The 16764-nt window shown below is 44.9% G+C and overlaps 1 protein-coding gene across 16 annotated transcripts in view; it reads right to left on the bottom strand.

Annotated features, from left to right (window-relative positions):
* MAGI1 (membrane associated guanylate kinase, WW and PDZ domain containing 1) overlaps positions 1–16764 on the bottom strand; it is a 559916-nt gene that overhangs the window by 66369 nt on the left and 476783 nt on the right. For all 16 annotated transcript variants that reach the window (XM_059663036.1, XM_059663038.1, XM_059663040.1 and 13 more), the window contains 5 exons: positions 14036–14093; positions 11860–11966; positions 9935–10027; positions 4214–4396; positions 2858–3478 (listed from right to left, as the gene is read on the bottom strand). In XM_059663036.1, the coding sequence (XP_059519019.1) occupies positions 2858–3478; positions 4214–4396; positions 9935–10027; positions 11860–11966; positions 14036–14093 (1062 nt within the window). The remainder of the gene's footprint in view (positions 1–2857; positions 3479–4213; positions 4397–9934; positions 10028–11859; positions 11967–14035; positions 14094–16764) is intronic.

Below are 16764 nucleotides of genomic sequence, written 5' to 3'. Positions count from 1 at the left end.
CCAGCCCTGCGTCAATGCTGATACATAACCCGCACATAGCCCTCTGCTTAGCCCGAAGGACTCAGGAAAGACCGTTCCTGCATCCAGACCATGGGCCACCGAGAGCAGCGGTCGCCAACCTCTTGGACCTCACGGACCACCAGTGGTCCACAGACCACCAGTTGGCGACCGCTGACCTAGATGAATGCCATTTCGCACCAATACAGAAGCTGGTATTGCAGGACTGGCTGTTCTCAAGGTGCACTTTTCCCTCTGAGAACCCTCAGCTTGTATTTCTTCTTTGGAACACTCTGGCTATTGCTAAGTTGTGTTTCCAGTTTGTAAACACTAGGACCTTTGAATAAACCTTTTTATCATTTATTTCTTAAAAAAGAATCAGTGAAGTGGCCATTTTATGTTCTCATTTAACTGAGCTTCTGTCTTTGTTGCCTCATCAAACCTACTCAGAGTTCCACTCCACCATGCAGGACAGATGATCGAAATGCCAGTGCCGATTCAAATAACTAACGTGTGGCAGAAACACATATTTATATGCTTTCTATACAGATTAATAGTAGCTGCTGCTAGCCTGCCAACTGCACGTGTACACACTTCCAGTCCCACATGTAAATCAAGCACGAGGCATATGATGGATTGTAAAGAAGTGCTGATGTTACAGAGATCTTACGTTACTCAGGTTCCGGATTAAACTATGGCGATGCTGACTAATGCGGGAACATACTCGGGATCTCTCCACATTAATTTCATGTTATAAAAGGTAATGGCATTCACAAAAAAGTTCTCAGAAATTAAGAACAGGGAATGCAAACGTATTTGAAATCCAGAGGTATATTTCTATAATTAATTATTTGCTAGTGTGGGCACATTCATTATAATACGATTCCAGTAACCACTGTCAGTTGGTAGATTATAATGAGACTCACTGTTTTGGTCCTCTTAAAAGTGACTCTAATAACAAAGGAAAACTAAACACACTGACAAAAGGAATGAAGGAGCAAATAATGAAGGGGCAATTAATTCGGTAGGAGAGCAGAGTGGTTTGTGACTGTCGAAGGAACAGTGGCTGAATCAGAGATGCCGCTGATGAACTGAAAACTACTGAAAAGTTTCCAGCTGCTTGCTGACTGCCAAAACCAGCGGTTCTGCAGAAACCAGCGTCCCTCAGAAGGAAGGCAGAGGACTAGACGGCAAACTCCTGGGCGAACTTCTCCGTCACCTCGTGGGCTGGCACCGCCCACCTGTCAGGGACGTGGTGAAAGTGAGATGAGAAGCGTGTGCCCTCAGGCAAGTGCTTTGTAAACTGCCAGCTTATGTCTAAGTGCCAGGTATTATCATCACCCTCACACGCAAGTCACTTCCTACTACGTCTTAGTCACTGTTTAAACAACAATTATCTATCCTGTCAAGTGATCTAGGTACAAGAGATATGAAAGCTGCATCGGTGGAAACACCGTTTTTAAGAATAAAATCTGCACAGTGGCTTTTGAAACTGATCAAGAAAGATCGAGAATTTCTATTCACACAGACGGCTGCTCTGAATTTTGGGTCTCCTTCCGACGACACCAATTGTTTGGGTCACAGAACGCACAGCACCACGAGAACGTGAGAACAGGCGGCTGCGACATACATGTGCGCCACTGTAGCAACAGAACCCAGAGAAAAGAAAAGCCTGGCTCCTCATCTCGGCTCAGAGGGGCAGAATATGCCGTGCACGGAACAAGTCACGTTGGCAAGGGCCAGCCAGCATCAGACACATTGGGTGAGGTGACCCACCACTAGTCACACACACGGATTCAGAAACGACATTCCAACACATGGAAAATATTTCTCAGGTGAGGTCCTGGGAGTTCCGGTGAGGCACGCAGGCAGGGGAAAGCAGGAAGTCTAACTCCTCAAGACTTAGAATACCCCACTTCCCTGGGGTCTTTAATCACATCATTAAATTGTGGGTACGCTGAGATATTATTTTTAATACAATTGGTGGAGCTCTTGTTCCTGACAAGTATAACTAATCGCATACTCATTCATTCATCCATTCATTCATTCAATACCGATTTACTCATGGATACCTAGCAGGAGTCAGGAACTGTGTTAAATGCTGGGAATACAGACGTCAATATGTAGACACGGGCCCTGGCTTTATGGCTCTTACATTCTAGTAAAAAAGAGAGAGCAGCAAAAAATATATATACAAATGAGTGACTTGTGATAATCATGGTACCGGTAAAGGCCATGAAGAAATGGGGTAAAGCTGTGGAGGTTACACGGAGGTGTTGGAGGGCTACTTTAGATTAGCGACCAGGGAAACTTTCTCTCAAGAGGAAACCCATGAGACTGAGCCAGCCAAGGGAAGAGGTGGGAATGAGGCATTCCCAGCAGAGGGAACAGGACGTGCGAAGGCCCTGAGGCAGGAAGGGCTTGGAGCGCTACAGGCACTTGAGAAAAGAGGCCAGGTGGCTGAACGACAGTGAGTAGGGGAGAAGAGTGTGAGCTGAGGTCAGAAGAGAGGCCGGGAGCCCCATTTTGCATGCACGCTATGCAGACCCGGTTCAGGAGATTTAAAGGAGAAAGGTTTTAAAATCTTAATGGTCATTTAAAGGCACAATCTGACTTACATTTAAGGGTATCGCTCTAGCTGCATATGTGTAACATATGTATAAACACAACCTTTATTCTAAAGATGCTAGCATTTGAAGAAATCAGAAAACATTCTGAATGCATTTCTAATCATTTAAATAAAAATAATCTTGGTAAAGCAGACATTTTAAAAGCCCCAAAGAGCTACCCAAAGACCAGTAAGTTAAACAATGGATTATGGGTTAAAAAAAAAATCAAAGAACAAAATAAACCTACATACCTCCTCGTTGCACCAACAAGGTGACCTCACTCCCCTTTGGACATTCGATCAGCATGTCCACGACCTGGTTGTGCGTGAGAGCCTGCACGCTCTTCTTGTTCACTTCCACGATGAGGTCCCCCTCCTTCAGGCCGCGGCACCGGGGGCTGTCCACGATCTGTTTCACTCTTTGGCCGCCCCCTCCAGGGCTGTCTGCGATAGTGAAGCCAAAGCCCATTGGCCCTTTGACTATATGGACAGTTATGAGTTCTGGCTGAGTGGCTATGGAGGAAGCCAACGAGACAGTGTCATTGGGGTAACCATGGGAACCGTTGGAAGCCACGTCGGCCGGACTGCTCGGCCTGGCGTCCTTCATGCCGTTGACTTTGCCTGTTTTACTGCTGTGACTAGCTGGGGAATCGTAGGTCTCTTGCCCATTCACGATAATTGGTTCTTTATCCAAAATGGCCACTGAGGTCACTAAACTCGTATTGGGGTCATCTGGGTCAAAAGGCAACGGATAACCTCGGCAGAGTTCAAGGTCCACACTGGCACCGATGGGGATGGACTGGAAGATTTTCACAACTTGCGCATGTGTGTGTCCCAAAACACAGGTGTCGTTCACGCTGACAATTACATCTCCTGTAAAAGGTAAGAGTTTGGGGATTGAAAAAAAAACAGTATGCAGAAAATCTACCTCGATATCTATAATAAAAAAAAGGGTTATAGACTAATTAGACCAAACATCCTTCCGGGCATCATTCCGGATGTCACCAGATGAAGCTGGGGCCGTAGGGAAGCCCGGGCCCCGGGTGCCTGCTGGCGGCAGCTGGAGGGAAGCAGCCCAGGTCCCAGGTGCGGAGGGAAGCCGGTGCTGGCAGCCGGGGGAAGGAAGGCCTACTCTTGCACGAATTCGTGCATTGGGACTCTAGTTATGATATAAACGCCTATCAACAGGAAGCTGATCTGAAACTGGATTTGGGGGTGGCATCATAGGACACAAAGGGACTACTTCTGTCACTTATTTTAATGGCTAACAAGGCATTTGTTCAGCACCCAGCGTGGTCCCTGCCTGTGAGAAGATATAGTCACTGAAAGAACATTGGAGCTTTCTTCTAACACAAATCCCCACTGCAGAAATCCAAGCTCTGAACCCATCTATTCAAACAGATCTACACTCTCACAAATCACGGCTCTACTCCACTCAGTAGCACCCTAAGAGCTCCCCGAAGGTGACATGGCCTCACAGGTTTCCATCTCCACCGGGGATGCGTGTACGGAGTGGAGGAGCTGACACAGAGGAGGTGACCAAGCCCAGAACCCCGCTGCTGTTTGGTCTCGGGTGGTGCCAGCAGCACCGGCCACCTGCTGCCCCACCTGTTTCCATCTTGCCGTCCAGCGCAGCGGGACCATCCAGGACGAGGCTCTTGATCTGCAGAAACTCGTCAGGTTCGTCCCCTCCGACGACCGTGAAGCCAAAGCCACGGCTGCTTTTCCGCAGCTTCGTGTGAATGAACTTGCCTTTCAGTTCAGAAGGGTTTCGTGTAAAAAAGGGTTTGCCTGGATTAAAAGAAGAAAAAGTAAAGGAATGTCAGGCTGAGTAAAAAAGGTGAATAAAGGAGGAAATGCTACAACTTCTAGGTCATCTCCACCCTCCTGTTCCAGGGCATGGGGCACACAGGTGCCATAAGAGTCTCTCCCAGCTTGAGGAGGGGCATGCGGTACATGCACACGTCAGCATGAAGCTCTGAAGGGAAATGCAAGAGCAGGAGAGAGGGGTCCGTCACCTGACCCACGTGCACGGTTTCGGCTCATGTGGTGTGACAGCGGATGCGCTGCCACGTGGCCCTTCACAGAAGGTGGAGTGGACTTTGCTTTCTGTCTTGTGTTTTGTTATAGTTTATATTTTGCAATACAGCTTCCAATGTGTTGCCTCAAGCTTGTTTTCCACTTGTAAAACCAATTCATCAAAATCTTTAGCTTTTAATCAAACAGAAATCTCACTCTTGAAAATACATAGATAATACTAAGAAACATACTATGGTCCTGAATAATTTTATAAAATAGTACCATCACTGTTTTCAAAATAAAGAGAGTTATAATTTTACTTTGATTTGAATTCTAAATTAAACGAATTTTTCCTATTAATTTGCGTCTTTTAACATTTTGTGAAGTAGTCTGGACATGCCCACTGTTAACATCTACTGTTTTGAATAAAAGTTTAGGGGTGGGAAGTGAGCTCAGTGCCAGAGCACATGGTTTGCATGTGTGAGGCCCCAGGCTTGGTCCCTGGCATAAGTAAATAAATAAAGTTTAGAAGTGGCTTGGAATATTTTAAAAAATAAAACAAAATTTAAAAACCTAAACTAAGCAAAATAGTTACTACAAGCCATATAGCTCCAAATTCAGTTAGTTTATTATTTTTTAAAAGTATACTTTATTGATTTTTTTACAGAGAGGAAGGGAGGAGGATAGAAAGTTAGAAACATCGGTGAGAAACATTGATCAGCTGCCTCCTGCACACCTCCTACTGGAGATGTGCCTGCAACCAAGGTACATGCCCTTGACTGGAATTGAACCTGGGACCCTTCAAGCCACTGGCCAATGCTCTATCCACTGAACCAAACTGGTTAGGGTCAGTTGTCTTACTTAAAGTAAAAAGATATGTAGCTAAATAACTTCCAGATATGTTACCTAAGGTTTTATTGAAATTTCTTGATAGCATTCATAAATAACATCTTGTAGAGTAACCAAAATTTCTGTGTTTCATTAGTTGGGCATTTCACTATAATTTAAAGATTTACTGGAATTTCTCTGGTTATCCCAAATAGTGGATATAATTCAAGGCCCAGATTCTTCAACTCTCCTAATTATAATTCCCGTCTCCAGTCCTTGCTACAGCTGCTCCATGTGCCCTATTTATCTTCTATCAAAAATGTTATTTTAAAAAACCAAAACCACAACAGGCGGATATGATTCCCTAGACCGGCACGAGAGAGCCTGGCACCCAGAAGGAAAGCCAGCTTTGGTTAGCTGTATCGAAAAGGCCTTTCTCAAAAGGTCTCTATACATACATACAATTTATAACGGCGTATTTCAAGTTTCTGGCTCTTAAAAAGCTCTTTCAAACTGCCTAGAGCAGTGGTTCTCAACCTTCCTAATGCCGCGACCCTTTAATACAGTTCCTCCTGTTGTGGTGACCCCCAACCATAAAATTATTTTCGTTGCTACTTCATAACTGTATTTTGCTAGTTATGAATCATAATGTAAATATCTGATATGCAGGATGTATTTTCATTGTTACAAATTGAACATAATTAAAGCATAGTGATTAATCACAAAAACAGTATGTAATTATATATGTGTTTTCCGATGGTCCTAGGCGACCCCTGTGAAAGGGTCATTCGACCCCCAAAGGGGTCGCGACCCACAGGTTGAGAACCGCTGGCCTAGAGTCATAGGAGTGCTCCTCAACCTCCTCCCTGGAGCCGGCCCTGATTGGCTGGGAGCGGACAGGCGGGCTCTGTCCAGGGCTACAGGAAGTGAGGGTACAGCAGAACTCCCCGTGTAAGATCGTCTGCCAGACCCCAGGAGGAGGGTGCCCATGCAGTCAGGGCTGTGGGGAGACAGGTGCATGGCCATCACCAGCTGGGAGCTGAGGACAAGGGAGACACCCCCTTGTGAACAGCCGGCACCCCTGAGGCAGAGGCAGAGGCTGCTAGGGAGCTCAGAGCCCTTAAAGCTTAAAGCAGCGGTTCTCAACCTGTGAGTCGCGACCCCTTTGGCGGTCGAACGACCCTTTCACAGGGTCACCTAAGACCATCCTGCATATCAGATATTTACATTACAATTCATAACAGTAGCAACACTACAGTTATGAAGTAGCAACGAAAATAATTTTATGGTTGGGTCACAACATGAGGAACTGTATTTAAAGGGCCAGAAGGTTGAGAACCACTGGCTTAAAAGGAATGCCCTGCAGGGACCCCAGGAGCCGCACCCCCTCAGTGAGGCTTCCTGGCTGCCTTAGGAGAAACTGCAGGAGCTCCCAACATTCCCAAGCCCCCTTTCCAGCTTCATTTTGTTGTTGTTAATCCTCACCCGAGGATATATTTCTCCACTGATTTTCAGAGAGAGTGCAAGGAAGGGGGAGAGACAGAGAGAAACATCAATGTGAGAGACACATCGACTGGTTGCTTCCTGCACATGTCTGACCAGGACTGAGGATTGAGCCTGCAACGGAGGTATGTGCCCTTGACCAGAATCAAACCCAACACCCTTCAGTCTGCAGGCCAATGCTCTAACCTCTGAGCAAAACGGGCCAGCAATGCCCAATACAGTCTCCCTCTCAGTACTGACCTGGTGCTTTGGCTCACTGTCCCCAACCCACACATGAGGGGCAGCGCACATGCACATACGGCCACCAGGTAGCTGAGAGCTTGGTGTGGCCTCTGCTTGATACCCAGTGTGTAGAACACTGCCCTTCTCATTTTACCTGCTCCAAAAACTCCTGCTCAGCGAGTGAATGAATGAACAACAGCTCAAAGAAATGAGATTTAACTGTCTTTCAGAAGGCTGAACGTCTTGGTGGGTGTTTAAGCTTTTTACCCTTATTATAGGTGCAGTTACAAATGTGAACATGTGTCAGTTTTCCTGAATGAATTTTTTAAGCTATCAGCATATTCTGAGCTTAAAATGTTTTCAACGTAACGCAGCAGGAGCAGAGCACTGCTGTCCTTTCCCAAGGCTTACCTAGGGAGGCAGACCAGGGGGCTCTACATTCACCCCCTTTTATTGTGTTTATGGGATGGTCATCAGTTAGTGGGGCTTTGTCTACCCACAGCTGTGGGTCTGGGGCTCTGCTCAGCCCGTGCACACGCCACTCTCTACCCACAGCTGTGGGTCTGGAGCTCTGCTCAGCCCGTGCACACGCCACTTTCTCAGAGAGCCTCGTCTCCCGACTGGTGCCAGTGGTGCTGTCTGTGGTGGAAGGGCACCACCTGGGGAGCTTTGGGAAGCGACTAAGTTGAGGGCCTGCCCTAGACTCACTGAACCTGGACCTTCCAGGTCTTGGCCCCACATCTGCTTCTGAACAACCCTGAGGTGCCTGCTTCCCTGTCAGGTCGGTACTGCTCTGGGCACCACCGTGTAAAGGCGTAGGCCACTGCTGAACGCACACCTTCTGCGGTGAGGGTGTAACTGGAGGCGGGCTCAGCACGGGGGCGAGAAGCAGAAGGGGGCAGGAATCACGAGGTCCCCAGTGAGGGCGCAGTGAGCTCTCCCAATCTAAACCGATGTGGGGGCCAGAGACTCAAAGGAGGAAAGAAAAGGAAAAGAGGCCTAGAAACGAGAAGGAAGCTCCTAGCACAGATCAGTGCCTCCGGACCCGCACCGCAGCCGGGGCACTAAGGTTTGGCACCAGCACCCGACCCTTTCAAGTTGACTTAATCTCTAAGACAATTCTTTAAGGAAGCTGTGCTGCTTATTGTGCATGTATATGTGCATGCATGTATGTATGTTTACACATATATATATTCTTTTACTCCACAATACATTTTAGCAGATGCCAGATACCCACGGAACGTGCCTGGTTTGGAGGGCCCTACAGCGAGAAAGCAGCCCCCTGCCTCTGCGATTTAAAGTCTAAAGAGGAAACAACTGTTAAGTAGCTGAGCACACAGAAACACTAATTATAACTGTTAGGTTCTAAAAATGAGAATAAGATGGAAAGAGTGACTGTAACAGGGGAATTTAGCCATAACCTGAGATGAGTAGAAGTTAACAAAGCAAACACTGGCAGGAAAAGACCGCTGCAGAGGGAACAGCATATGCAAAGGCTTTGACATGGTCCAAGGTTCACTGGTTTAAGAACAGAAAGAGGTTCAAGATACGTAAAAGTTAGTGTAGCTGACTTACCAGGAGAGGGGAAATATGACAACATGAGGCTGCTGAAGGAGTATTATATTTAAAAAATATGAAGGAGGCACAATCGTGTTGATATTAATTAATGCTATTATCTACGTGCTATCTTCATTAAAGCCGTATCATCCTAAAAAGTTCATCCAAGGCAGCAGAAATTATTTTACATAAATTGGTGTTAATACTAATCTCATGACAATATCAGCTAGAAGGGAAATTTCTTTCTTATGAAAATTATAATGGAGGAATCAAAATTATAGAAAATAATTATTCTACCTAGCTACTTACATCTTTTTTAAAATGGAGAGAACAAATTTTATAGTCTTTTTTAGCAGTTCTGAACCACAAATGTTCCTCAACTCTACCGAATATGATGCTCGCCTTATTTTTAAAAAAACACACTAAACAAACAAACAAACCCAAAAACCTTTTTTATCATTTAAGAGTTATGAGGCCTAAAGTAGCAAGATTCTGGAGCTTTCAATTTTCAAAAGTGAACCTCTCCAGGGGCTTAAACTTTCTGTGAATGCAAACCAATGCGACCCAACAAAATGTTGAAAAATGTGGGTAAATGCCAAAACCGAAGCCAGAATCAGAGACGAGAATTTAAAACAACACGTCCAACCATTTTACAGTTGCAGAAAAATTTTAGTTAAAACCAAATATGGCTGACTAGGATCTTGAAATATCTAATGCTGAGTTTTCAAGTTATTTTACACAATTGTTAAACATCTGTGGTCTCTAAATCCCAGTGGTTCGCGACCCTGGGACGGTTTTGCCCCTCCTCCCCCCCGCCCCAGCGGGGACACCTTTGGTTGCCACAGAAGGAGGCTGCTATGGCATCTAGTGGGTGAGGCCAGGGAAGCTGCCCACACCCTACAAGGCACAGCTTGGCCCACAGCCCAGAGGGATCTGTGCTGAGGCTGAGGAAACCTGGTTTAATCCTTGATGACAAGTAGTGGTCACTTTCAGAACATCACAAAGAGCTGAAGGAATTCACACAACAATGTTTTTAATATTTTTGACACTTCTGATCATTGATGCATTTAGAATTTTAATCATCATGGTTTTTACTATCAAAGGAATGAGTTGGGAGTTGCAAGATTCCACTTCTTAAAGTACCTTTTAAAATATCAGGGTTTTGAGCTAAAACAATGGTGCAATTATATAAAGCCTTACCCTGAAGGGGAGTGTCCCTGGCCGGCTCTGGGTTGCTCGGAGGGTGGCTGGGAATAGCAGGAGGCACGAGCGATGACCGGTCTTCTGTCCACTCTGCAAGAAAGAGAATCAATAGCTCACTCAGGATTCACCTTCTTAATATAAAGTTGCCCAAACCAATAAAACCAGGGGCCAAGCCTTAAAAAAAAAGGCATTTGATCCCACTCTCTATTAATAATACCAAGATACCTCTCTCTGTCTCTCTTTCCTAAGACCTTTGGGGATAGAAATATTGTGGTATGACCAATAAATCCCCAGTTCTCTCTGGCTAGAGAGTCCAAAGTGAGACCAAGCAAAACACATCAGGAAAGACACAAAACGAAGTGAACTCAGCCAGCCCAATGCGACAGAGACATGGGCGGGCTGCTCAGCCAGCTTGTCTCAGGGAGGGAAGGGGTTTCGGTAGTTGGCGGAGAGGCTATCTCCTGTCATCTCTGAACACGAAACACTCCTGGGTCCTAACTATAGTCCTATCGCCCCTGGAGACCCAGGAATAACTCCGTGAGTGACCCTTGACATTCCCCTAGAGTCCCGTCAGCTCGGCTCTCTTACTTAAGTGCATATTCCCATTCCCCAAGCTCCACCAACACTACCAAGCTTCCCCCCTCAGGGAAAATGTTAAAAAAGGTTACTTTTAAATAGAAAAGAAATTAAGATAGAAAGGAGAACTTTTCAGTAGGTGATCTCTCTCTCTCTCTCCCCCTTTCTCTCTCTCATAGAGTCTATGGGAGTGGTTAGCAAATTACGGCCAAAAAGCCCAATTGGGCCCAGTGCCTGTTATTATTATACAACTTGTGAGTCAAAAATGGCTTTTACACACTTAAATGGTTGAAACAAACTCCTTTAATAAATGCCAGGAGTTGGGCCCTATTTTCGTTTATATTTTATGGAGAAGATTTCATGACATGAAAATTACCTGACGTTTAACTTTCAGCCCACCTGTAATGCTGCGTGGGGACAGGCACGCCCACTTGTTCACACATGTTGATAGCTGTTTCACACAGCTCCAGACAGTGTGTGTGGTTGTAGTAGAGTGCATGAACCACCAAGCCCACAAAATTTACCATATGCCCATTTTTAGAACAAGTTTGCCAGTTTCCACTCTATGATCTATATTTACTACATACAGTGTTACAGTAAGAGAAGTGTTATATTTGACATTCATATATTTGATATTCACATGTTACACTGAGGGTGCATTAAAGTCTATTATTTTAAGAGTTTAATGAAAAACTGGGAAAAGCCTAAGCATCTACTAATAAGCAGGTGACTAAATGAAGCGGATACATTTATAAAATAGAATATAAAAATTAACGTGTTAGGAGTGAGCAGGGGAGAATTTAATGCTCCACACTGCTGAATTGTTCATAATTTGCCAAAGAGCATGAATTGACTTGTAATTTTAAAAAGCTCTCAAGCCCTAGCTGACTTGGCTCAGTGGATAGAGCATCAGCCTATGGACTGAAGGGTCCTGGGTTCGATTCCAGTCAAGGGCACATGACCAGGTTGCGGGCTCCATTCCCAGTAAGGGGTGTGCAGGAGGCAGCCAACCAATGATTTCCTCTCATCATTGATGTTTCTCTCTCTCCCTCTCCCTTCCTCTCTGAAATCAATAAAAATATATTAAATAAATAAATAAATAAATAGCTCTCAAATCCGCAGCTCCAGGCTACGGACAGCTCCTTTCTAAATTAAGTGCAATCGGTGCCTCGTAATTGGACCCTCCTCCTGGTTCCAGGGCAGGGAGCTCTGGCAGCTCGGTATTGCTCCCAGGACATCAAGTCCTCAGGCGCAGGACTGGGTCACCAGGCCAGTCCTGACCACATGGGGGTGTCGGCACCCAGGCTCTGCCTTGTGCTCCTGGACCACACACAGAGAAAGCCAACCTTCGGACGGAGGCTGAGGCTGCGGCTGCGGTGGCGGCTGCTCCAGCTGCTTCTTCCGTTTGGCTTCTAGAACTGGGTTCTCGTACTGTGTCTTCCTGTTGATGTGGCTGGAGCGGAAGCAGAGAGCACCCGGTTAGGAAACGTCTCATCTCACAAGCAAATGCCAGTCGGGCCAAGTCCCGGGATTAGAACCGAGCAGACAGGTGCCCGAGGCTCTGAGCATCTCGTGTCACGTGCAGGTTGGCGGAGGGAGGAAAACGGGCTCCGTGTGACTGCTGTACGCACCCCACCTCGTGCGGTGAGATTTACGGGCATTGTACCTTAAAATCTTCAACCAATGCAATGATGAAGTTAAAAGGACTCTAACAACATCTGTCAACTATTTGCAACAACAGACATGGAGTCAGGATTAAAAGTATAGGCCAAAATGCACAAGTCAGAGAGACTCCCAGGCAGCTAACCTAAGCCAATGGGGTGTGTTCAAAGTGACAAAGACCCAGGATGATCCCCAAACTAGTAAGGCCATGGCAAAATACACATACATACACATGTACATATATATACATATGAATACACAGGTGTTTTTTGCCATGGTCTTCTTTAGTATCTGCCTATGTACATACACACATGTTCTCTAAATACACAGGAGCATAAACATATTCAGATTTTTTCTTTCTTCGTGAAAATCACACTTCACTAGACATTTGGGAACATATCGGTAATGTGGTGATTTAGAATCAAAATTCGTTTTAAAGCCAGGATTTCTTTTCCAAAGGCAGGCTTGTCAAATAGGGTGGATAGACTAATTACCCTTGGTTTTTATTGTAGGACTGCTTGTTTATTTCCTGATTCTTGTAGGCAATTTCATGCTAAGATAGAGTCTAACATTACCGGGCACTGGATTTAAGAAGACACAGGAGGAAAAGTGCACAGTAAGAAAACAAATAGCCGCTCAACCACGCCTCTGCATCAAAGCTGTGGTACCTGTTTCTTTTCATACACAAGTTCCTGAGGGAGAACTCACAATGAGCCCCACACAGGCAACCCCCACTGCATAGTGTGAGAACGATGATCTGCCGGCACACAAAGGAATTTTGTTTTATGAAGGTTAGAGATTTTCCTTCCTGATGCCCCAAGTCACCAATCCTCTTGATAGGAAAAGAGGTGGCGACAGGAGTAATGCCCAAGGACACTTGCTATATTGAAGTCGGGATTTTCACAGTAAGATGCCGCACATTTTATGATCTGGCATTGTTGCCTCATGTTCTTATCACCGGGATTTATACAAATGACCCACCTAGCTCCTAGTATAGCAGGAGGGACAGAGCTCGCCAGGTGTCCTGGTCAAGGCAGGCAGGATTATGACAGAACATTTATATGGTGTTTGTTTCTTTCAAAGTATCTTTTATTAGCTATCTCTCGTCTTTCTCAGAGAAAATGACATAAAGCAGATTCATTCAATGTTTAATCACTTGGGTTTCCTTTACTTTCTTGGGTGTCATCCTACTAACTGATGGGTTTGACGGGAAGGCGAGTGCACGCCCACTGCTAGAGAATGGTGCACAGTAAAGCCGTCACGATGAGGGCGGGAGAGTCTTAGAAACGAAAACCAGGAGCCACGTGTACGGTCCTCGGGCCGGGGAGAGGCACAGAGGCACCAGGACCTTGCAGGTTAGGCTAGTTCTCAGTTTCCTTCTTAATCTTGGCAACATTTCATACATTATTAAGATGTGTCTGATCCTTTTAGAAAGTCTGAATGAATTAGCAAGTAATTACTGAGCAGTTCAGACTTGGGCAGGGCAAAAAGTGGGCAAACAGGTCCTCCTCCTGAAGATGGCCCTCCTCACTTGGTCTAGTGAATGGTTGCTTGTCTGAGATTCATTCATTCATTCATTCATTCAAGTAATACTAAGTGCCTGCCCTACACCAGGACTGTCGAGCCTTGGCAGTGTAGTGGCAAACAAAAGACACAGCGTTGGCCCTCATGACTCTTATAATTTGTTGTCTTCAGATTTGCTGAATATTTTCTCATTCATTAAAATAGACATATATTTTCACTATAAAATGATGTTATCATTATTTAGTTTATACCGCATAATGATGGCAAACTCTGCTCAGCATAAATGTACGTGATGGCAGAGGGTACAAGCTCTAGTGCGGATCAGTGGACACTTACTCTACATAGTAGACACCATAGACAGGGTCTTCAATCTTTTCCCAACCGGCAGGCAGTTCTGAAAAATAAAAGAACATTTAGAGAGAGAAGAGCATATTCGTAAAGAGCCTAGGGATTTTCAACAAGTTAGGCAAAAAGAAGTTCATAAAAGTACCTTAAGGCCAATTAAAACTGTGTATCCTAAAAGAAAAGCCAGTATTATTTTTATTTTATCAGTGCATTTTTTCTACACGAAGAACAATTATTTACTGGTATTTTGCACAAGCAAATGAAACGTAATAAAATGCAGTCCCAGGTGCCTTCATTCTAAACCAACTATTAAATTAGACTTTAATAAAAATGTAGTTAAAATTTGCCCAGTTCCTATCTTAAATATTTATAGTTTTCTCATTTTATTTCTAGACTACCTAACACGAAAGCAAAATTAGATAAAAATGTGTTACTTTTCATGCTCTTTTCATCGTGCTGGTTTTCACTTCCTGGAATAAGGTAAGATGTACATCTTATTTTCTCCTCGTTCCTAATAAAAAGGCTACCAAATAGACATGCCCACAGTGAGCTGTGTTTCTGAAATGCATGCGCCCATCCCTCACCACTCTACCTGGACCGGCCTATTTCACCAGCAGTTTGCCTATGAACGCAGAAACACAGGTCTCACTAGCCTACATTTCCTTCAAATGTGGTGGTAAATGGCATCAGGGGTCCACACACAGGGGTGGGCAAAAGTAGGCCTACAAGTTGTTCGCATGGAGGACACGCAGGTTATGGCTATTACCATGGCTTTATTAAGTCAAAAGAACGTCACATGCAGCTGTGAACCCACTTGGCCATCCCCGGGGGTGTGCCTTTCTGAAAATTCGACGGTGCTCTCCTGGACTTGACTTTGTAAGTTTCAGATCAAAGGCTGGCACTTTATTAACTAGGTCACAGTGAGGGCTGTCACACCAATCGAGTGCGAGAAAGCCCACTGCACCAGAGAAGCTGACGTGGTGAAAAAAGCGACTAAGGTTGTGTTCTGTGTCATTAAACAAAGTCTAGGCGGAGAACAATTACTCGACTTAATTTGAAAGCCACCTGATACATACATGGGTACACAGCTGAGGCAAGCTTGTATAATACAGGGCTCCAAAGCGAGTCATCATTCCTAGAAGTAGCCATTAAATAAACCCACTTAAGTGGAATTTACACACACTGAATATATTTTGAAATGCTAGATTTTTTAAAATTCATGGAATCAGGTGACCATTATTTTTAAATAGTGACCGTTTCATCAGGGCTTACATATGCCACCAACGGTTCCATGCTGAAGTGGGGTCCTGAGCGTGCACTCAAACACACAGGTTAATTGCTTCAAGTTCACGTCTTCCTCAAATTTGGCTGCACATCAAGACACATTAATTTCATGGTTTCTGCTCCACAGTGTGTTTGCAAACAAAAGACAAGGTTCCCCCCTCCCTGCCCCCTTTCTTCTAATTTAAAAACACACACACTGAGCAGGTTTTAAAGAAGTCTTTGAATTTCTTTAAAAAATTCAAAGATGTAAGCTACTAAAAGGCTAGACAGGTCCAATTTACAGACGTTGATAAAACTTGGCATTTTTTATACGCAGAGTCTTGTGGACTAATGCAAATCACATGCTGGGGAAATGGTTTCCCTTACAACACTGGAAATTACCATTTAAATTAAAAAGAACCGGGAAGATATTTCCAAGGAGTTGGGAAATCAAAGATTAAAAAATGCAAATTGGTGCACAGTCTTGTATTTGTGCAGGCATGGGGCAGGGCAGCGGGTGAGTGGGAGAGGGCCGCATTATGTTTAATGGGCCAACTTTCTTTTCAGAATCTACAACCTTAAATATTTGGCCCTATTATCTTCAGATAAAATAGGGACAACATTAAGAATTCAATTCATCCCATCATTAAATTCTCAAACATTTAGTGAGTGCCTGCTGTCTGCCGGAGTGTGCTAGGCACCCGGACACAGGTCGCTACGAGTGCCCCATCTGAGCGGACAGTTCAAACGCTGCAGGTACGTGCTCTGGTGGGGGTTGGAGGGTTCAAGGAAAGGGCCACTCTGCCTGCCTTGCCACCCAAGTCAACAGAGCATGAGGTCGCTCAACTAGGATGTCTGGACATTTGCAAATCTAAACACAGCTTCTGGGACAGATGAGCAAACTGTAAAAATGTTCTAGTTTTTCAAGTAAAACTCATTTAAAAAAGAAAAGATAGATTTTGATTTCTCACTTCGAAGGTGGTGATTAGTTTAATAATAGGAATTAGTCCCCCCTACTGCTTAAAATAGAAATGGGTCGATTTAAAAAAGGAAGATTTTTGTCCTCAAATTTGCCAATTTGGCTCTAAAAAACTGAAAATAGCATAAAATATTGAAGTTCAGAAAAAAATGGCATCATCCGACCAGACTGCACAGCCTGTGCCGAGATTTCAGGCACCAGGACCCACTGGGGCTGCCCAGCCCTGGATGAACCGGGCTCCCCCGCGGAGAGCTGGACCTGGTCTAGTTAGTCAACATTTTGGGAGCAGATCTTTTTCCTGGATTGACCTCAAAGGCCACGGCAGATTAAATGAGGGTGTTTGTAAAACACTTTGCACAGCACCGGCTGGCACACGAGGAATGGACGGCTTTTACGGCCTGCTTGCTTGCTGCTCCGCCTCTGAAAACCTCATGTCGTACTAATTGCCATCACAGAAGAAATACGAAGCAGTCGAATG

The sequence above is a fragment of the Myotis daubentonii genome, chromosome 14 (assembly GCF_963259705.1).
Source record: "Myotis daubentonii chromosome 14, mMyoDau2.1, whole genome shotgun sequence".
Lineage (NCBI taxonomy): Eukaryota > Metazoa > Chordata > Mammalia > Chiroptera > Vespertilionidae > Myotis > Myotis daubentonii.
Note: the sequence above shows the minus strand (reverse complement) of the source record. Positions and strands in the feature narration are given on the sequence as shown.